The sequence below is a fragment of the Hippopotamus amphibius genome, chromosome 6 (assembly GCF_030028045.1).
Source record: "Hippopotamus amphibius kiboko isolate mHipAmp2 chromosome 6, mHipAmp2.hap2, whole genome shotgun sequence".
NCBI classification, from domain to species: Eukaryota; Metazoa; Chordata; class Mammalia; order Artiodactyla; family Hippopotamidae; genus Hippopotamus; species Hippopotamus amphibius.
The window spans coordinates 29,537,300-29,559,487 of record NC_080191.1 but is presented as its reverse complement, the minus strand read 5'-3'; the positions used below and the strand labels follow the sequence as shown (position 1 = coordinate 29,559,487).

The 22,188-nt window shown below is 33.9% G+C and overlaps 1 protein-coding gene across 4 annotated transcripts in view; it reads left to right on the top strand.

Annotated features, from left to right (window-relative positions):
* TBC1D32 (TBC1 domain family member 32) overlaps positions 1 to 22,188 on the top strand; it is a 208,683-nt gene that overhangs the window by 15,996 nt on the left and 170,499 nt on the right. For all 4 annotated transcript variants that reach the window (XR_009054257.1, XM_057738443.1, XM_057738445.1 and 1 more), the window contains 8 exons: positions 3,291 to 3,468; positions 13,517 to 13,585; positions 15,449 to 15,574; positions 18,267 to 18,345; positions 18,475 to 18,578; positions 18,674 to 18,735; positions 19,300 to 19,444; positions 21,763 to 21,822. Coding sequence is in view for 3 of the 4 variants with exons in the window: in XM_057738443.1 (XP_057594426.1) it covers positions 3,291 to 3,468; positions 13,517 to 13,585; positions 15,449 to 15,574; positions 18,267 to 18,345; positions 18,475 to 18,578; positions 18,674 to 18,735; positions 19,300 to 19,444; positions 21,763 to 21,822 (823 nt within the window). In the remaining variant the exon portion in view is untranslated. The remainder of the gene's footprint in view (positions 1 to 3,290; positions 3,469 to 13,516; positions 13,586 to 15,448; positions 15,575 to 18,266; positions 18,346 to 18,474; positions 18,579 to 18,673; positions 18,736 to 19,299; positions 19,445 to 21,762; positions 21,823 to 22,188) is intronic.

Sequence of the window (22,188 nt, the reverse complement as noted above, 5' to 3'; positions counted from 1 at the left end):
TCACAATGTGTATTTTCATCGTTAATTGATGTGGTTTTTTTCACTACCTCTTAGCTCAAAAAATTGATGAGCTTTTTCTTATTTTAACTTCTTGAAGTATGAAGGAATCTTCTCAATGGTGTCCATATTTCTATCCCTGGCTTTTTTTTTTTTTAATCATTATTCTTTTATCTACCTTTAGGTAGTTTGCTGATATTTCTTGCAGAAGAATTCATGTTTGTGGTTTCAAGAAATTTATGTTTTCTGGAGGAAATATGTCTAAAATGAAACTTAACAGATTTTCTGTGGATTTTAATTACCCTTACTCTTATCCTGTAAATCATTGAGATTTACTTTTTTTTAACTTTTTATTTTATATTGGAGTATAGTTGTTTAACAATGTTGTGATAGTTTCAGGTGTACAGCAAAGTGATTCAGTTATACATATACATGTATCTATTTTTCAAATTCTTTTCCCATTTAGGTTGTTATATAATATTGAACAGAGTTCCCTGTGCTATACCGTAGGTCTCAGTTGGTTATTCAGGTCTTAGTTGGTTATTCGTTTTAAATATAGCATTGTGTACATGTGAATCCCAAACTCCCGAACTATTCCTTCCCCCACCCTTTTCCCTGAGATTTACTTTTTTATTTCTTTATTAAATCACTATAAGTTATTTTGTAAGTTTTAAGGGGACAGGAGTTTTTTTTTTTTTTTTAACTAATTAATTTATTTATTGGCTGCATTGGGTCTTCGTTGCCGTGAGCAGGCTTTCTCTAGTTGCAGGGAGTGCGGGCTACTCTTTGTTGCAGTGCCTAGGCTTCCTATTGTGGCGGCTTCTCATTGCTGAGCATGGGCTCTAGGCATGTGGGCCTCAGTAGCTGTTGCTCATGGGCTCTAGAGCGCAGGCTCAGTAGTTGTGGTACACGGGCTTAGTTGCTCCTTGGCATGTGGGATCCTTCCGGACCAGGGCTTGAATCCATGTGTCCTACGTTGGCAGGCGGATTCCCAACCACTGTACCACCAGGGAATCCCGGCACAGGAGTTTACATTGTTTATGTGATTATACCTAACTGGAACAGAGTCTGGGGAGTGTACTTTAGTTCTGTTCCCAGCTATAATCCAATTACTGTGGAAGGGAAGATCAGCTCTGGTGGATAGCTGTTGATTGCTACCAGGGCATGGTTATACTTCCCTGTTTCTTGGTGTTCAGAATGTGAGGAGGAGGAAGCTGGAGCCTCCTAACTCGGTTCCTATGTGGTCTTTGCCAGTTAGTCTAATGAGTGTCTTAGAATTCAATTCCTTCTTGCTTTTTTTTAAATTTAATTTTTATTTTATACTGGAGTATAGTTGATTAACAATGTTGTGTTGCCCTTCTTGCTCTTTATATCCCTTTACTTTAAACTTGAATTTTCCCTGGACTGTTTTCTCACCTCTGTAGCAGTTCTTGTCTGTATGTGTTTTCCCTCAGTATTATTCCTAATCTGTTCTCATTTTCTTTTGAAATTTTTGTGTTTTCTCATAATTTCTGGGACTTTAAAAATATATACATGTATAGCTATATGCATTATATTCAATTTATTTATTATTATATAGTACATCGATTATATATTGTTAAATATTAAATATGTAATGTATTTTAAATTACACAGAAATTACATATACTTAATAATATATAATGTATATAATATATAATTTAAAATATATTCAAAAATTTCTCTAAACTATTTTATTTTTATTTTTTAAAAATTTATTTATTTATTTATTTTGGCTCTGCTGGGTCTTTGTTGCAACATGTGGGCTTCTCTGGTTTCAGTGCGCAGGCTTAGTTGCGGTATGTGGGATCTTAGTTCCTCGACCAGGGATCGAACCCGGCCCCCCGCATTGGGAGCGCGGAGTCTTAACTGCTGAACCACCAAGGAAGCCCCCCAAATTTCTTTGAATTTTAAAACCTCAGTCTACTATTTTTATCCAAATCCCCCAGCATGATTGTATTACTGCTATGAGAGAGAGAGAGTACCTTACCTGTTCTTTCTTTATTTATGTAATTAATATGACCCATTAACCAGAAATATAAAGAGAAGTTTCTATGCTTATTTTCTAATGTAGTTCCAGTATTATAATGATAAACAATAAACATATGTATTATCATGCTTTATACTTACAAAGAACTTTCAGATATGTATTCTCATTTATTTCTTGCTATGGCCATGTGACCTAGGTCAGCTAGATTGTATTTTTTTTTTAAATTTGAAGATCTAAGTGGCTTTATTCAATGATTCATGAATTGGACAGCATCCTATCTAGTAAATAGAAAAGTGCTGCTAGATTGTATTCTTATCTCATATACAGTTGAGGAAAAGAGACTTATTATAATGACAGAGCTTGTAGGTAAAGTAGTCAGGATTCTAATACAGGTTTTCTGATTCCAAATTTAGTACTTTATTCACTATACTTATTTAAATCTTTATGCCTTTTTGTTTTAAATATAGAAATTTCAATAGTTCACATCCTATATTCCTCATTTGTAAAATAAAGTGTAGACTAGATTATTTTTATCTTTCCATCTAGCTCTAAAATTCTATGTGTAAGGTTTTGGAGGATCTCAGCCTAATGTTAGTATGAACGCTTGACAGTTTGCACTTAATAAATGGAGAAATTTATTATTAGTTTTTAAAAAATATTTATTTTGAGACCTGTAGAGCTGAAAGGGATCTTAGAAATTATCCAGTTCAAACTTCTATGAATTTCAGGAATCCTTTTCCTAACATCTCTGACAGTGGGTTCTCTACCTCTGTTTGAAAGGACCCACTGATGTCTTAATTCTTATTTAGGTCTCAGTTGTAGTGATGGATGCCTGTAGATATAAATAATAGGCAAGAGAAAAGGGAAGCAAAGAAAACAGAGGAAGAGAAGATAGAGGAAGAGAAATTTTAAAAAGGAATAAAAATGACGTGTAAAGTAGGATGGGTTTTGGTACTTTGATATTGTAAGTTGACTTTGTTGCTAATTACTGGAATCTATGCTGTTGAAACATCTTGCCTTTGATTCTGTTAATTTTACTGCCTTGGTTCATGAAACCAGATGGAAAAACTTGGGAAATAACACATTTTAGTTTCCCTATAATTTTTTTTTTCCTGTTCTGTGAATTCTGTTGTGCCATTTGTTCTTTCCGAAAAACTGACTTTTCTCTTTAGAATTATGTTCTTAAAGGGACTTTACAAAAAAAAAATCAGGTAATTTAATTTAGTTGAATGTTTTAATTTGTGCTAATAGCCTTTCTCTTACAAAGATTGCTTTGAATTTAAAGATACAAGGAAATGATGCATTCCCTGAAGAACATCATGATGATAGTGGTGGAATCGATGATCAACAAGTTTGAAGAAGATGAAATACGAAGTCAAGAGAGGCAGAAGAAAATCCAAAAGGAGAAAAGCAGTAGTTACTGCACAGACAATTGCTCTGATAGTGATTCGTCATTCAATCAGGTGTGTTTAGTTTTGCATTTATGTCTTGAAATGGTGTTTAATAATCATTAGCTTCAATACATTCTTTATTAGCCAGACTTTTTTCTGCTTTCTAGTTTTAAGATTCAGAAGAATAATAAATAATCACATAATCTAATATTTAGTCCATGAAATAACATCTTCTAGTATTATGTTCAGTGAATTGTATCTAAACAATTATTAATGAGGTAAGGAAGTAAACTAGTGAATTTTGGATTAAAAAATAACACTTGAAACAAATCTGCTTAAGTTTTAGTTAAAAGATCTTATTCCCAATTAATCCTTATTAATCAGATTTTAACTGCATTATAGATGAAATATGGAGATAAAACATTTCCCTTATTTATCTTCTGGAGATGAAGGTTGCTGTGAATTGTTAGTTTTAAAACATTAAGCTTTTTTTTTTTTGGTCAATAGATTTGAGGTTTTATATTCTTTTTTTCCAGCTTATTGGAATCCTTGTCATTTGGCTAAGAGAAAGGCCAATGTCTAGATTAGTACTAATAGAAGACAAAGGAAACTAGTTAGAGTAGAACCCATGTATGCACCGTGAACTTCCACACAGAAACTTTCATACCAAATGGAGTCTGTTTGACCTTCGTGTGAATCTCATGTGGTATTTTTAGTGAAACATTTTCACCTACTTAGTTCTAACATAGGGACATAACTATAATGTAGATACTAAACATATAGTAAAAAGGGATTTGAGGAGTTCGGGTGAAACATGAAATAAGTGTATATATTAGTCACAGTTGAGACTGCACTTTTGGAGGAAAAATGGCTTTGGAATTAGCCAAAGCAGAATGTAAAAGTTATCACTGCATCGTTTAGCAGGAGATAGTGTGCTGAGTTTTAAATTTTACAAGTCAGGTTAATTATCTGATGTGAGGAAGGAAGTGACAGAGATTGTGAATGTTCTTCATGTTGTGGCTCTTAATCATCCCTTGTTAATGTACTCTTTGGAAGAAGCTGGGCTATAGAGATTTTAGTTCAACTTAATGCAATCAGATGGCATATTCAATAGGTTTACTGAACTGCTTCTTCAGATCAAGGACTTTCTGGAAATGAAAGATGCAGAAAAACCCAACTTTAGGACTCTGAGGGCTCATAATATTATATTTTCTTAGTTATTTGATGAACCATGTGTATATACTGAAATTGAACCACAAGAGAAAAAAGTGGAGCATTGTTAATTTGTTCTAAGAAGTATAAGTATTCAGATCTAAATAAGATTGAGTAGCTGGCAGTCAAGCAGTGCTAATCTCAAATGCCAAGTTATTTCCAGTCGTAGAATCATAGATTTTTGAAGAAATTCAAAGCTTTGATAGAAATGGAGTCATACTTTCAGAAGATATTCTTGTTTTTTATTTTGTTTTGGTTCTTGAGAAAAATCATGCTTTAAGTTTATATGGCTTCCTTTGGAATGTCCACAGGGTATTTTCAAGTGCCTACCTTATGAATATTACTTTGTGTCAGAAGGAACTAATTGAATTGAAAGTGAACTATGCCCACCAATAAGGGGCGGGATCCCTGGGCCTTTGGAAAAAACACATGAATGCCAGAACTGTCCTGAAAGCTCTTTCAGTGTGGCCAGACTCTAAGAGAGATTTGGGAATGCTTTTGTGTAGTGAAAAGAGACTCTTGCATGTAACTGACCAAAGAGAGGCTGAATTAATATGTTCAGAATTGAAAGGGTCTCTGAAAATATATCATGCATTCCATTAATTGTTGATGTTATTATTGATGCCTTCAAAGTTGATGTTACTTGCATTGGTCTTTAAAAAAACTGAATTGTTCTATGAATAGCATTCAGTAAACAATTTTGATGCTGCTGTTTTGTTATTAGTAGAACACTTGTATTTTGTTAATAGAATAGGCTTTATTTCATTGTTATTTTAAACACTGCATCCTTATTGTATATGGATTTCTGACCTATTGAAAAACTTTGGAGACTACTGCATTGGAGACTATTTGTGTAAGTTTGAGCATATTAAAGAATAAAATTGTCTGATTTTTACTAAAGTTGTGAGCATTCACTGAGTGGATTTGGTACTGTGATTAAACCTGGAAAAACTCTCTGCAAAATAAGGCTGGAAAGAGAAATAATAATATTAGGTATCTGTTATTGAGATTTCTGCCATATATTGTTCCCTTTGCTTGGCTTTATACTCACTATAGGTGCTGCCAGCCTACTTTACAGAAAAAAAGTGAGGCTTATAATAATAGGTAAATTATTTGCCAAAACTCGCGTTGCTGCTTAGGATTGCACTGTGAGTTTAAACCTGGTCCCTTTCCCCTGATAGTCCGTTCTTTGTTCTGTGCTGCACTACCTAGAGACTTCTTGGGTTCAAATCTTTGTTCTACCACTTAATAGCTATGTGACCTTGGACAAATGTCTTAACTTCCCTGCTGTAGTGTCTTTCATTTTAAAATGGGAATGGTAATAACACTTACCTCATTGTGCTGTTGAGAAGATTAACTGAGTTAATGTATATCAGGTCCTTAGAATAATTGCTGCTGCTCTGTACATGTTAGCTTTTATATATCTTGAAGGGTATGTTGAAATGGATGCCATTCAGAGACATACTCAAATAGAAAATTTCCCAGCTCTCATCCTGTATGGTTTGTAACTGAGCTTCATTTTATACTGCTGGAGGATTAGAGGATTACCTCTACTATACGTTAAGTTTTCAAAAATTAATATCCTTTCCTCTTGCAGCTTTTCTTTCTCTTCCTGGACATTATCAGTTGTAGTATAACACGGGCATTATGCTTTTTTGTAGTGTGCAAACTATCGATATTTTATTATGTTCTAAGGGAACACCAAGATGTACACTTTGTATGGAGAAAGTGAGTTTAGGATAACAATCACCTGTTGTTCTTTCGTGATGTGAACCTATTTAAGGAATTTACTGTTTCTTTGCTTTCATGGTAACTTCTTGAAGCATCCTTTGCTACCTATGGCAGGCAGAATAACAGCCCTTTCAAAGACATCCATGATTTAATCTCCAGAACCTGTTACCTTACATGGCCCAAGGGACTTTGTTAATGTGATTAAATTAAGGATCTACAGAGGGGGAGGTTATTCTGGATTATCCAGGTGAGCCAAGTGTAATCACAAGCATGCTTATAAGAGAGCTCAGGAGGGTCAGAGGCAGAGAAGGTGTTGTGCAGGCTGAAGTGTATGTCAGTGTGATGTGATTGTTGGCTTTGAAGATGGAAAGTGGCCCATGAGCCAAGGGATTCAGGCAGTCCTTAGAAGCTGGAAAAGGCAAGGAAATAGTTTCTCCAGAGGAGCCAGAAGGAACACAGTTCTGCTGATGGATTCTGACCTCTAGGACTGTAAGATAATAAATTTGTGTTTTCTGAAGTCGCTAAGTTTATGGTAACTTCTTACAGTAGCAATGAGGAAACTGATATGTTTCCATTGTCCTTACTTGTGCATCTGAAGGCCAGGCTTGTCTTTTCTGTTTTTTACTTCCTGGAAAAGAAACTACTGTTACTTGAACTTTGTGTTTGAACTGCCTCCTGGGCACAATTTGAACTTCATCTTGTTGCTAGGTTTTGAATTCTTCTAGGAAGACTTTTCTTGAGTAGCTTTTTTTTTTATTGGGTGTGACGCCTTTCCCTTGTCTCTGAATGTGCTGTTTTCAACCATGCTAATTTACATTTTGCCCTAACTTCTCAAATCTTAGAATATTTTGAGTTCAACCCCTTTTCTGGCCTCTCCTAAAATCTTTAAAGTTTTTACAGTGCTTTTTTTTTGGTGAGGAATTCTGCTTTTGAGGATGTCATACTACTGCTGAGGAATTACAAGATTCTCAACTCTTGTTCAGCAGCCCTGGCCAGAACAGTAAGAGAGCCACAGCCCAAACTACTCTCCAGAAGTTCCTCCATCTCTAGCTACCCTCAATTGTGATAAGACTTTTATTATTATATTTGTCTTATCAACAGAAAAAGATATGAACCTAAAATCCTAAAAATGAGGAAGGGAAAGGGAAAGGCAGCTGAGAGTAGAAAAAAAAGAACACGGTAGTGTTGATAGTGCAGCTGCCTAGAGTTAAGCTTGAGGCAGGTGGAGTGTTTGGAAGAAGAATTGGGTAGGTGTGAGCTTTTTTGCCTGCTTATTTAATAGTAATGTCTTGAGATAATTTGACACCAGAAAAACTAATTTATTTGATTAACAATATTAATATCTTTATGAATACTTGTTTCTTTATACTTTTAAATATTAATAGATTTTTGTTGTTTCTCAATGGTAGCACTTTTAAAAAAAGTGCAAAATTTTTTTTTTTATTTAAACATAATTTAAATGACTATGAAATTAAGAAGTTTATTTGAAAATATTTTTAAAACCTTGTTTTTGTTTTGAGTTCATAACTTTGTTCTGCATTTAAGGCTTAATGAAAGGTGGGTGCATAATTTTAAGAAGTTTTAGATATACTACAGTTTTAAAAAGCTATTCTACATGAAGCTAATTCATTTTGAATCTTGGAGACAAGTCAAACTCTGACTCTGCCATTGATGAGCTGTGGACTTTGGCTTCTTAACCTCTTTCAGTGCCTCAATTTTCTTAACTGTTATAGAGGAGATAGTAGTAGGATTTACCCTTATAAGGTTGCCTTGCAGATTTAATGGATGTAAAGCATTTTGAATGGTACTTGGCTCATATTAAGCTCTTATATAAGTGTTTGCTGTTATTGGCATCATCACTGGGTGCTGGTTCTTTTTCTTTTCCTTTTGTAAGAATAGGAAAGAAATCATTGTACAGTTATACATATTAAAGCCTGAAGAGTCATTAGGTTTAATATTTATATATTTTATTTCCCATAGCTATTTGAACAACAGTAGTAGTTGTCTTTCTTTGACTAACTGTATTTCAATGGTTTATACAGTTTATAAACCAAACATTTTAAAATAGAGATTTCTAGGGTAATTAATTTTGAGGGTGGTATGATTTTTGAACTTAAAGGGTAGTTATTGGCTAATGTGAATATCTTCAATATATGTTGTAATAAAGTGAGTATATCTCTAAAACAACGAAAATTACAGAATACGTCTTATGTTCACTGTCTTTAGGCATACTGCATTTGACTGAAATGTATACAAATCTTATTTTAGCATCTAAAGACCTTTAATTAGAATCCTTATGATCATTCAGTAGGACCAAAATCCATTGTAGACTATCAACCTGTTCTGCTTCTTGCTCGTTTCCCTGTAGCGTTTGCTCAGAAATTGTTGGGTTTATACTTTCACACACATAAATATGTCTTAAAATTTTTTTCCTTTTGAAATTATCTACCTGTATTGATATCACCAACAGGTCTATTTTGTGCCACTTTACCAATCATGTTTGCACATCCTGCTCCCCTCAGGAATTTTTAATCTAACATTTTAAGCTGTTCTAACTATTTCTAACAAATCTGTATTCAATGAAACATTATCTACATGCTCTAGGTAAGTATCAATAGATTGTTACAGTTAGTTGCAATGGAAATTTGTCTATCCACTGATGCACAATAACACAAAAAGAAGTGTTAAAAAAATATAGGTAACCTTTAAGGTGGGTATTAGACTTATTCTGATTTCTAGTGTAATATGTTATTTCATTGTTTAAGTAGCATGAGTAATTTGCACTGTTTAAGACAATTAAAGGACTCTTGTAGGGTAGTAAGCATGTTAATGAGGCTACTCCAATCAGGTAACTACTAAAGGCTGTGCTTTTCTAATATGCATTATTACCTGAGAGGAAAGGCAAACATGGTAGAATTAAGGGACTTCAACTCTATGGATACATATTCAACCAACAAATATATATTGGGCATATACTATGTATCATATCTTTTTCTAGGCACTACAGAATTGCAAAGATTAATCAGATATGCATTTTTAAGGAGCCTATTTGAGAGTAAAGAGATAGGATATGTACATAAATGACCAAGTTACAAGTGGAAATAATGTGTCATGGGAATCCGAAGAGGAGTCCTTATGATCAAGAATATCAAAGAGCTATAGAGGAAAGTATTTCAGATAAGGGGAAGTTCAAAATATCTGAATCAACAAAGCATGTGACATATCTGGGAACTTTTGAGTAGTTTATGTAAAGTATTAGAACAGAGTTTGCAGGGAGTACATTGGAAGGTTAGATTAAGGGCCGATTAGGAGGATTATATTAAGGATTATATCAATCATTATTTATTGTTTCTAGCTATAAAGTCATAGTGCCTGGTAACATAGCAGATGTCTGATACATAGTAGATGCTGAATAAGTATTTGAGGACTAAATGAATGAATTCAAAAGCAAAATAGAATTTTTTTGTAGTTTAAGAGATATCATTTTAGTTTTTTAACAGAAAAGTGTCTGTCAGACTTACCTAACAGTTGGATGCAGAAGAGCATGGGATGGGGAGAAAGTGGATGTAGGGAGATAAGTTAGAATGCTGTCACAGTAGTTAAGTAAAACGTAGTGAGGGCCTGAACTGAGGAGCCTTTGTAGGAATAGAGACTGATGTGGAATTGTTGCAGAAGTAGGATTATTAAACTCAATTTCTGAGGTGTTTTGGAGGGAGTAGTGCAAAGTGGAAGTAGAAGTCAAGGTCTAGTTATGGTTAAGCCAAAGTGGCTGGAAGACTATGATGTTATGAACCAAGTCTGGAATTAGGGAGGAATTAGATGTGGAGAAGAATGTGGTGGGTTCTTCTTTTATCCTTTTCTTTCTGTCTGTCTGTCTGTCTTTCTTTCTGTCTTTCTTGGTTGGATATACATATTCAATTTGAGACACCAATAAGGTATCGCAATGGGGTAGCAGGTAGTTGAACATGCAGGATTCAGTTGGTAGAAATGTTGGGGATAAACATAATGTCAGTCATCTGTGCAGAGATGTTGCTGCTTAAGCCACCTAAGTAAGAGAGACTTTAGGAAACACATTTCAGAGGGCAGGTAGAAATGGAAGAATGGGTTAGAAAAGATACCAAACCGTATTGCACTGGGTAGGAGGTTAAGGGGGGATGAATTTTAAGGCAGGAATGATAGTTAATTAGCTTAATGAAGGCTAGAGGGAAGTAAAAGAAGATGAGGACTAAGAAAAGATCTTTGGATTTGGTGGTTAGCCGTTCACCACAGAATAATGTTGAGGGTAAGAGGAGGGAAGTTGAGGGATTATCATGTTGATTAGCCTTGATCATTTTTGTGAAATAAAAAGCAAATACAGTTTCATAGTAAGGGTTGCTTGCCTGGGGTATTGATCATAAAGAGATAAGAAAATGAAGTCTTTGTCATGGGGACATTTAAGCAAATGAATTTAAGATCTAACTATTCTCTTTTTTGATTGCCGCTTGACATAATATTGGTTGTTTCACCAAATATGAGCTTCTGTCGTTGAGACTGTACAAACAATGTGTGACTCTACATTTATCAGGGCTGTTGTAGCACATGACTCCTCTTTTTAGAAAAGAAGCTGAATGGAAATCTATGGAAATCAATGAATTATATTTATAGATCTTGAATAGGCCGTTTGGTAGAGGGAGTCAGTTTTATATTTTCAGAGAGAAAATTTCCTGATTGAAATAAATTTGAGATTTACTCTAAATTTCTAAATTTTAATAATAATAAAGCAAGACTTTACATTTTTACCATTTGATTCTTACAGTGATGCTGGGAAGTGGATGTGCAAACTGAGGGTGGGGTTAAAGATTCCTGGGTCACATAGCTAGTTAGAGTTTTAAAACCTGACTTAATCTTCCATCTGATTAAAATGCATGTTTTTGATATCATCCTTATTTGCTAATGAGTTGGATGGCAGGACATTTTAGACATAGATGACAATCTGATAAAAGTCATGATGGTGGAAGTGGGAAGACCAGAAGAAATCAACTTTACAAGAGGCAGAAGGGCCAGGCTGAAGAAAAGAGCTTGTCTAATTAGCAGAATAGAATGAGTGTGTATATATACATATATGCTTGTATACACACATACTATATACAAATATGGACATATATACTTCTACGTATACAACATATGTCTTTATATGTGTATATATATTCTATGTAAGATATCCTATGTTGTCTGTGTCTGTATACTTTTTTCCTGTTAGGCAAGACAAGCTGCATTCATATATACTTACATTTTATTGTTAGTAGTTACCACTCGTACATTTTAGTATATAATTGTTGTACAAGGAGAACTTGAAATTAAAGCTCTATTATTTAATATATAGTACTTCTTATTTTAAAAAGTAGTATGTACAGACTTCGGCAGTTGAACTGTATACTTTTAGAAAGGAGTAAAACTCAGGACATTTTTAAGGCCTTTTAAGAAAACTTATGTTTAAGGATATGAAATATCACGCTGTTTTGGGTGTTATTAAGTGGCAATATGTACCCTGTATTGTTAGAGACAATGTGACATGGTGGGAAAACTAGCTTTGGAGTCATTCTTATATTAAACAAATGTATATTGAGTGCCTACTCTGTATCCAGCACTGTTGCAGGTATTGAGGATACTGTAGTGAAAAGGACCAAATTCTAAGTGATAGGAGGGCAGCCATGCAAAGTTCTAGAGGAAGAGCTTTACCAGGCAGGAGGAATGGCAATGGCAAAGGTTCTTAGGCTAGAGTGAGCATGGCATCTTCCGGGAAGGGTGGAGAAAGGCCAGCATGACTGAAACCTGCATGGCAGGAGGCAGAATGGTATGAGAGAAAGTTAGATAGACAGGGGCCAGATTGTAAGTCAGACTTTTATATTTTATTCTGAGTAAAGTGGGAAGTCTTTTTGTGGGGTTGAAGTAAAGATAAAGAGTCTTGATTTCTAATTTTGAGAAGGTTTGTCTATTGCTAGAGAATGAATGATGGGGTAGAGTAGGATGAGATTAAGAGCAGAAGCAGGGAGACCAGTTAGGATGAATTTAAGTAGTCTAGAGTTATAATGGTGTCTTGGCCTAAGGTTTTAGCAGTGAGGTGGCAATGGGTAGTTGGAGTTGTGATATGTGAAACTTGGGGGTTGTCATGACATTAGATGTAGGAAATGAGAGGAAGCAAGGAGTCAAGATTGACTCCTATTTTTGACTTAAGACAAAATATGGATGGATGGTAGAACTATTTACCAAGATGGGGAAGTTTGAGGAAGGAGCAGGTTTGGAATAAAAAAAAAATCAAGTATTTTATTTTGGATATGTTAAGTTCAAGGTGCTTATTAAACATCCAGGGAAATGTTGAAAGGATAATTATATATGTTACCTTGGAGATGAAGTGACTAAGAAATTTAAGTCATTGTGATGTATTTAAGAACTAGATGAGAACACTTCAGGAGAGTATAGACAGTGAAGAGAAGAGGGTGTCTAATGAGGATGGGAATCTGAGTTCTGATAGCTGGGTGACTTGGTTTCCATATTTCTCATACTTCAGAGTCATTGTGAATTGAGATAGTATGAGGGTTGTTAAATAATAATGGCAGCTTTTATTTTCAGGTGGTTATTTTAGTATTTAAATTGCTTTGACAAGAAAAAGATTCTTTCCTTTTCAAAAACAGCTTATTGTCTACTATAAATGTTTTTATAGATTGGAAGTTTTTACTTCAGGAATTCTTCACCTAAGGCGAGACATGGAGAAAGGTTAAGAAGTACAGGAAAGAAAAGAAACAAAAAAGTTCAAGCTGGGTCGTAGCTATGCTTAGGGTACTATTAGTGCCTTCTTATTTGTTTTATCTTTATTTCATACATCTCAGAATCCTGGGTAGGAAACATTTTTAGCCTTATGTCTTTTGAGTCTTATAATGTTTCTACCTGTTGCAGTTGCGCAGCAAATGATAACCGTCATAGACATGAAAGTACACTGACGTACTGGGACATTAAGTTCTCATTTAAATGCCTTGGGATACAAAAAGTCTACGTTTGCAGTCAAATCAAAATGGATCATTCCTTTCTCTTGTTTAGAATGCGTTTTGTGCTTGGAATTACATTAAAAATCATTTATAACTACTTTTAAAAATCTACTAAATGAATGAAGGAATGAATGATTCTGTTAATTGTGTTACAGAGTTACAAATTTTGTCAAGGAAAATTACAGTTGATTTTAGACCAGTTGGATCCTGGGCAACCTAAAGAGGTAAGTTTAAAGGATATTTGTCAAGTTCAGTCATATATATATAAGAGATTATAGTCAGTAGCAGCGGATTATTTCTCTTGAAGATAGTCCTTTAATTTCACGGCAGTTCTAGACTGGTATCCCTGCTAGACCTTTTAGTCTTGAAATGAGAAGTCATAGAGTAAGAGAGGCTCTCCTTAGAGAGTTGTCACAGTTTGTAAGGGGACATATTTATTTCCACTTTCAGTTTTCAAGGGATGAAGTTATGAGCAGTTTCCCCCAAACTGTTTTTTCACTGTCACTTTGTATGTGATATTTTAGCAATTTCTGTGAAGAAAAAAATCTTCATTTAATGCTCTTCCCACTTCTGGAAAATGTGAGCAACTTTGACACATGTTCGTTTATTAGAAAAGATTTTAAAAAAGCAATTTTATTGAATTGTGCCTCTTTATATTATAATAATTGTATAAATTACTGTTTATGAAGTTTTATTTCATTTGAAAGTCAGTCTGTTTCACTTGAAGTAGAAAATGATAGGATTTTTAAGTACCTCAAATATCTGTTGTATCTTGCCTCCTGGTCTGTTTTTGAAATACATTGTTTTTCTTCACCTTTTCATTTTAAACTAAATGAATATCTATGATTTACGCCCATTGATTTTTTTTTTCCCCTCTCAGCATTTCACATTCTGATTTATTTTTTAGGTTTTTAGTAAATGTTTCAACAGATTGACAACGGGACCTGACTTTATATGATAACAATATTATTGTCTTTAGTTTAAGTGGATTATTTGGAAATCTATACTTGTTCAGAAACCTTTGTTCTGATATCCCTGCTAGTAGTAACTTGTTAATGGAGTTTTGTCCTAAAAATTAATGGAAAGGGAGAACTTAATGTTTTTAAACTCTCTCCATAGTCCCCCTACTCCCTATCCAAAATAAAATTATATTTAGGAATCTTTCATATGAATATATAGACATTTTTAAACACATGTATTCTGTCTATTTCACCTGAAACTTGACACCCTGATTCGGAGTGCCTGGTTTCCTAAGGTCTTAACTCTTTGACTCTTCGTTTTTTGTTTTCCCCTCACTAGGCTTCAGTTATTTCAGCTGAGAAATAACCAGATTTTGAGGAACAGGTTGGAATCAGTGTGTTATCACTCACTAGTTGGAGAGTGAGTGGGGAAGAAGCTTTACTCCACTTATGATTGGAACAGAGCTGTTTGTCACTGCTCTCCCTTGGGTCATACTGTCTCAAGTGAATTCTGATTGGATTTTGAGAAGAATGATTAAGAAATAAGATTTCTGTGAAAATTCAGAAATTCAGTTTTGCATCACATTGCTAAATGACTTTTTTCCCCCTGCTTCAGTGGTTGAAAGTTCAGAAAATATGGTGTAGCAGCAAAAACAAGTTCAAATTAATTGTTTAGTGAGAATTGTTCATATGTCCTGGAATGGGAATGCTTCACCAGGGACATATCTGGGCAATGTTTTAGAATTAGAGTCCTCAAACTGTAGGACAGTCTATGGGGGCCTGTTCTAGTGAGGAAAGTCTATGGGAGCAGACACTGAATACCTTGTTCTGGTGATTCAGATTTGGCCACCATCTGTTCTTCTCTTCCCCTTTGACATGTGACCTAGAATTTCCTAATATACTTAGTGTTTTAATTTTTGCTTTACATAAAATAACCTATTTAGTTTCTCTGCTTAACAGTTTAAAAAATGAATTATCAAGAATCGCTTTATAAAAGGGCATCTGATTCTCAGTTGGCTCTTTAAAGCAATTATCCAGACTCTGCCTTTCAATGTTTGTTAAATATTTGGAGAATTGCTATTATTTTGATGGCTGGGTATTAATAAAAATTCTTTTAAAAAATTGTAGGTGAGATATGAAGCCTTGCAAACATTATGTTTGGCTCCTCCATCTGATGTACTGAACTGTGAAAACTGGACCACTCTCTGTGAGAAACTGACAGTGTGTCTTTCAGATCCTGATCCTGTATTCAGTGTAAGGAAATGCTTACAGAAATATTAAAAATTCCTGTTTTTTTTCCCCTACCATTCTAGAAGCAAATGGAATATAAGTTTCCTTAATAGTAGCTTATATATTTATGGAATTTCAGCTCCAGCTTTTGCATTGTCAAGATTTTTTTTAAAGGAATTAACTATGTCATGATTAGATTCAAAGCACGGTTGGTCAGTATCACACTTCGTTGCCAAATAATAGACTATGTTAGCTTATACATTTTGTTCTGTCTTATCAAGGGATATCTGAGTATCTGTATCATTGTTTTTGAATTAAGAAAAATATTTTAAAAGAAAGAATGTGTTTTTGAAAGAATTCATGATGTATGAAAACGAACTTACAATGATTATAATTTATTCTAAAGGTTAATAAGCATTTTCCTTATGCATTTAAGTGTTAGAGATTGTTTAACTGCTTAAAAAGAGGAGTTACAAAATTGTAAAGCTAAGACTTTAGAAGATAATTGAGATGAATTATTATTTTTTTAAATTTATTTATTTATTTACTCTTGGCTGTGTTGGGTCTTCACTGCTACACTTGGGCTTTCTCTGGTTGTGGCGAGCGGGGGTTACTCTTTGTTGCAGTGCATGATCTTCTCGTTGTGGTGGTTTCTCTTGCTGTGGAGCATGGGCTGTAGGGTGCAGGCTTCAGTAGTTGCGCCGTGGCGGCATGTGGGCTCAGTAATTGTAGCACATGGTCTCTAGAGCACAGGCTCAGTAGTTGTGTTGCACAGGCTTAGTTGCTCTGAGGCATGTGGGATCTTCCTGGACCAGGGCTTGAAACTGTGTCCCCTGCATTGGCAGGTGGATTCTTAACCACTGTACCACCAGGGAAGTCTCTAATTGAGATGAATTATAAAGCAAATATAGAAAATTCCCAAAACTGTTGTTACAAAGTCAGTAGAGATAGTTATTTTTTGTAAAAAATGATTCACATATGACTTTTCAGAAACTATATAATGAAAAGTAAGATTATATTAAAAATACAGTAATTATATGGGATTAAAAAAATCAGCATCACATTTAACTACAAACTAGGTTTTTTTAAGTGTCCTTTTCTTCATAATTGATGTGTCAGTGAAGAAAAAAATTGACTTTAAAATTGATAAGGTTTTTTTTTATACAGAATGTTTTAGGGCATTAGTAAAAAAGATAAATTTTGCCAACTCTTCAACAAATGTGCATTGAATACGTACAATACATTCTAGTTCAGGTGCTGGGAACATGGAGCAAGACAAGCCTTTGCCTTCATAGAACTTACATTCTAGAAGAGGAGACAGACAGTAAACAGTTAATAATAAAAAAAAAATTCAATACCTTTTTACTACTTAAATTACTCTTCCATCAATGAAAATAGAAATATACTGGTAAACAGAAGTGGTTTGGAAACAAGTGGTTTGTTATTTTTATAAAGGGGAAAATAGTATTTACCCAGTACCTGGATGCAGTTCAACCATACCAACAGCAGAGGGTGATGCAGACTTCTCTAAAAATGCTCAAGGATTCAAGAACTTCAAGGGGGGAAGATCTATTTCAGGGTTACCTTTTTTAACATTTCAAGACATTCTGACAGGAAATACAATTGTAAATTTCCCTCTTAAAGACAGAATAGTGGTCTCATAGGTTTCCTTTATTCCTTTTATAAACACAGTAGAGATCTTACGGGGTCAATGTAAAGTGGCTTGATTTGGCTGTTATATGCAGCAGGAGTCAGTGTTCATACTTAACACAATAAAACTGGAAGAAGTTGTTATAGAGAGGAAATGGTAGTTTGATTCTGTTTCTTCATTTTCTACTCTAATGGACTCTTACATGTAACTGAGTGAAGTCTATAATGCTTGAAAAGTATGACAAATACTAACCAATTGCTGCAACTGTGTTCAGTAAGACCTCTTGGGTTATTGGAATATATTTTTAGTCACTTGGGTAACCATTTTTTGTAAGCGTATTAATCTAATATTTGATATAGGCAAGGTTATTGGTTTTTTCCTCAGAGTAGAACATTTGAAGGAATTTTATTTTATTTATTTTTAATGGGAAACTGAATTTCACTGTTGCATCAGTCCCATCAAAGTTGGTATAATTAAAAGAAGCTGTCCTTTCTAAGTACCTATGAGTGTCAGGTACTGACTACATCTTTTATCTAATTTAATTCATTTACAGGTGATAGTTTCTACTTTACATTTTAATAATGTAAATTTTGGAATATAGTATTTTTCTTGGGAATAGGCAAAATTATTGAAGTCCAAAAAGTCTAATTAAACTTACTATGTAAGCAATGAAAACAAAAACAGCTGTTGGATTTGGAAAGGAGTGGGGGTTTTTTGGTTTGTTTTTTCTACATTTAGTATTTTTACTGTTTCCTTATTTGACTGCTTTATATTGTGTCAAATTGTAACAGATGGTATTGTTTCCTTTCTTTAGTGAACCTCACCCCATCTCCCTATTTCAGTGTCTACCATTACCATATTTTACAATATACTGTTGTATCTGATTGACTCTGTGTGGGTTGACTTTACTTTTTGCCAACCAATGCAAGCAGGTGCCATTTAGTTACATTTATGCTGAAGTTTTTGAATGGTCTTGTGTTTATTAAGTTTTTTATGTGAAAAGTGATTCTTACAAAAATAGATGATGAAAGAATCTTGGATACAAATCTTGTTTTATTTCCATAGGACCGGATTTTAAAATTCTATGCACAGACATTTACACTTTCACCGTTACATATGACCAAGGAAATTTATACAAGCTTAGGTATGTTTATTATATCATTTTTAAAGCTTTTGAAAGTTTGTACTTAAGAAAATGGATAGGAAATAACTGTTTCAGAAAGCACTGTAAATGAGTGGAATAATAGCCTTATTTTTACTTTTTCTTTTTTAGCTAAATATTTGGAGTTATACTTTCTTTCTAGAGAAAATCATATTCCTACTCTTTCAACTGGCGTAGATATAACTAATCCTAATGTGATCCGTTTACTTAAAAAGGTATTCATTTTCTATAATTTGCTTTTATTTCTATTTAAGTAATTCTATATTTAAGAATTCTAACTTCTTGAGAATGGTTATGCACTGTTTTATAGGTTCGTCTTCTAAATGAATATCAGAAAGAGGCTCCGTCTTTCTGGATTCGACATCCAGAAAAGTAAGCCCCCTAATTTATGCCAATGTAAAATTAAGAATGTTACTGTCTACATACATTTTAGAGCAAGTAGAGACAGTCTTAACTGATTTATGTGGTTGGGAAAGGATTGCTAGTTTATTTTTTAGCTTTTCATGTTTTGTTCTTAGCTATGTGAATGGCTCTATGCAGGTACCATTTTATACCATTTAATTATCAAAACAAGGTAAAAAGAGGGGGGTTGTAGGTTGTTTCATTACTGACCTTCACTACTTATGGTCAAGTTCCTTGAATGTTCTTTAAACTTTTCCCTTTTTAGTTCTAAGATTTTTAATAAGGTTGTAAGAGTAACTATGTGTCTAAAAAGGAAAGTTAAATTTGGACAACCAGTGTTCAAGTAGAAAGTAAGTTTTTAGAGCAGAGAAAGTTGGGGGTGAATTTCACCTCTGCCATTTACTGAAATATTAAAAAATGATGTTTCTAAAGATTACCTATTACTTTATTATTCCATAAGCATAAAATGTCACTATTACATATATAATAGCATTTGTTTTTTTCTAAAAAATCTCTTCTTTCCCAAACCTTAAGGTATATGGAAGAAATTGTGAAGAGTACTTTGTCTTTATTATCATTTAAACATGATCAAAGCCATCTTGTCTCACAAAAGATTTTGGATCCTATATACTTTCTTGCATTGGTTGATACCAAGGCTGTGTGGTTCAAAAAGTGGATGGTAAGGCAATACGGAATGTTTTACTACCTTTCTTTGTTTTGCCCTATTGTGTCAAAGAATAGCTGCTGTTTGAGTGTTTACTTTGTGCCAAGAGTTTTAATCACTTTTACCTGTGTTAACTCACTTAATTCTTATAACAGTGTATGGCATAGGTGGTGGTATTATTACCCCATTTTATAGATGCAGCAACTGAGGCATAGAGAAATAACTTGCTCAAGATTGTTTACCTAGTAGGTGACAGAGTCAGAATAGGATTTTAATGGTAATTCATTTGAATCTATTAAACTGAATGACCTATCCAAAATGATATCTTAGTTTAAAAGCTATGATTTTTTTAAGCAGATATGATAGAATATAAGGGTTCAATGTTCACTTTTCTCTGGCTTAGATGTCTGAAAACATCTCTTCATTTTCCACTTCCTGAGCCTGCAGTTTGGAAAATGTGTTTAATGTCTGAATGCTGGTGATTTCCTGTGGAGTTGGCCACTGTCTTAGAACTGAAACTAATATTAAAAGATGCGTACACTGTTACCTCCCTCATCTGCTGTTGAATGAGTGGTCTTGTCTGGCAGTGGTTATAGCTGTATCGGCTTGTGTTCTTATATCTTTGTCCCTCTCAACCTGTATTTGTTGCAGGGGGAAGGATGGGAATGGGGTCATGACTTGCCATGCAAACCATGCAAAACAGCAACATGGTCATGTACTGCTTAGCAGGATTTGGATGTTATCTAGCTGATGACCCTCTTTCTTTTTTTCCCTTTTATCTAAACTGTATAATAATGCCGAATTAACCAAAACACAGTTCTGTTTGGTGTTTAGCACTTACCTGGCCTACATATAGTATATGTTTGATAAATGCTTGCTCAACTTAATTTAACCTGAACCCTTTGTTCCTCACATCTGACATTTGACCTTTTTCTTTTTGATTATCAAATTACACCACTATTGTAGAAAACATACAAAATATGTAAAAGCACTTAATTAAATTTCTCTAATTCTGTAATACAAGGATAACAGCTATTAAGATTTTGTTTTATGTAGTTGTATGCTTTAAAAAAGACCTAACAGATGAATTTTAACAAATCATATTCTAAGTGTTTATAATTAACTTTTTTTACTTAACATTTTTATTGTCAGCACTCAATTCTTAAGAGAATGAGGCACATCACAGGAAAACTAACCAATAGAAAGTTATTAAATCAGCTCCCCAGGTGTGTTCTAGTATTGTTAAAATTGATCACATTCTCCTCCACTCATCTAAGGCAGAAGTTGTCAAACTTTATGTAAAGGGTCAGGCAGTAAATATTTCTGGCTTTGTGGACTGTCCTGTCTCTGTTGCAACTACTCAATTCTCTGTTGTAGCCCAGAAGCATCCATAGATAATATATAAATGAATGGATGTGACTGTTACAATAAAACATTGTTTACCAGATCAAGGAGCAGCTGAATTTGGCCTGAGGGTTGGTCTAAGGGATGTACTATGAGGCTTTCATTTCAGAACATGATCAATAGTTTAATTGTAAGTCCACATGTTTCTCTTACTAAACCTGAACAAAGGATTAATGGTTATGTAAAACATTTTAAGTTACAAGGGTTAAAACACACAGGGTTTTGATTAACCCTCAATTAATCCAAACCCCATTTAATTAAATTCTATTCCCCAGAATTTTGATAGTTTTTATAGAATATTATTTAATTTTTTTAAGTAAAATAAACTACATCGAAGGCTAATGATATCAAACATTAATTTTCCCTTTGTACAATGCATAAAAAGCATATTTTAATCTCATCTGTGTTTAGTTATAAGGAGAGAGGTTTTTTTGGCACTTAGAATCATTTTTGAAGTATGGTTGGTAGAGAATGATTACGATACTGTCCCTTTGGAGCATTACAGCCTTGGCAGATTTCTGCATGTGTGAACAGTACAGTACCCTCTTCACTGTGAGAGTTGTGATTCTACCCCCCACCCTGCCTCGCCCTGACTTTTACTTTATCTTTCTTTTAGACTCTGTCAGACGTTGGTAGTCAGACATGTTTTTTGGTTTTAAAATAACTTAGCATGGCAACTGGACACACCTGAGGGACAGGATGTTTTCTACTTGTCTGTCAGTAAATGCTTCCGTTTTTAATATAATTTGCATTCTTGTGGTTGCTAGGCTCATAATCCATTGTACTTAGAAAAACCTGTTTTATTCTGATTGCAATAATTTAAACTAAGTTATTGTGTAATTTATGTTATTGGGAAGAAATGATGCAGGAAAAATAGATTTTGAAGAGTATGGCTTGAATATTAAATACCATTTTCCTTCTAATTTTAGCATGCATGTTATAGCAGAACTGCAGTACTAAGACTTCTTGAAAAGAAGTATAAATCTCTGGTAAGTCTATATTTCTGTTCTTATCTTGAGAAATAATATCACAAAAAGATATGTGATATAATAACTTGAATGTGCAAAGTTGAGTGATAATTAATATTGGATAATGAAAAAGTTCCCCTTTTATGTGCCTTTTAAACTACCATTATATGAAGCATAAAAGGAAAAGTAGAGACTTAAAATACAGTCAGAATAACAGGAAATATATAACTTCATAGTAAATTGGGCTGCTAACTAGCTAGTTTGCAATAAGCCATATTAAGTATATCATATAGCTTAATTCAGATCAGGTGTTTGTAGGGGAGTTTGTTCTATAAAATTTACCCATGCTTTTGACTGAAAGTTGCATGAAAAAACTCTGAATGGTAA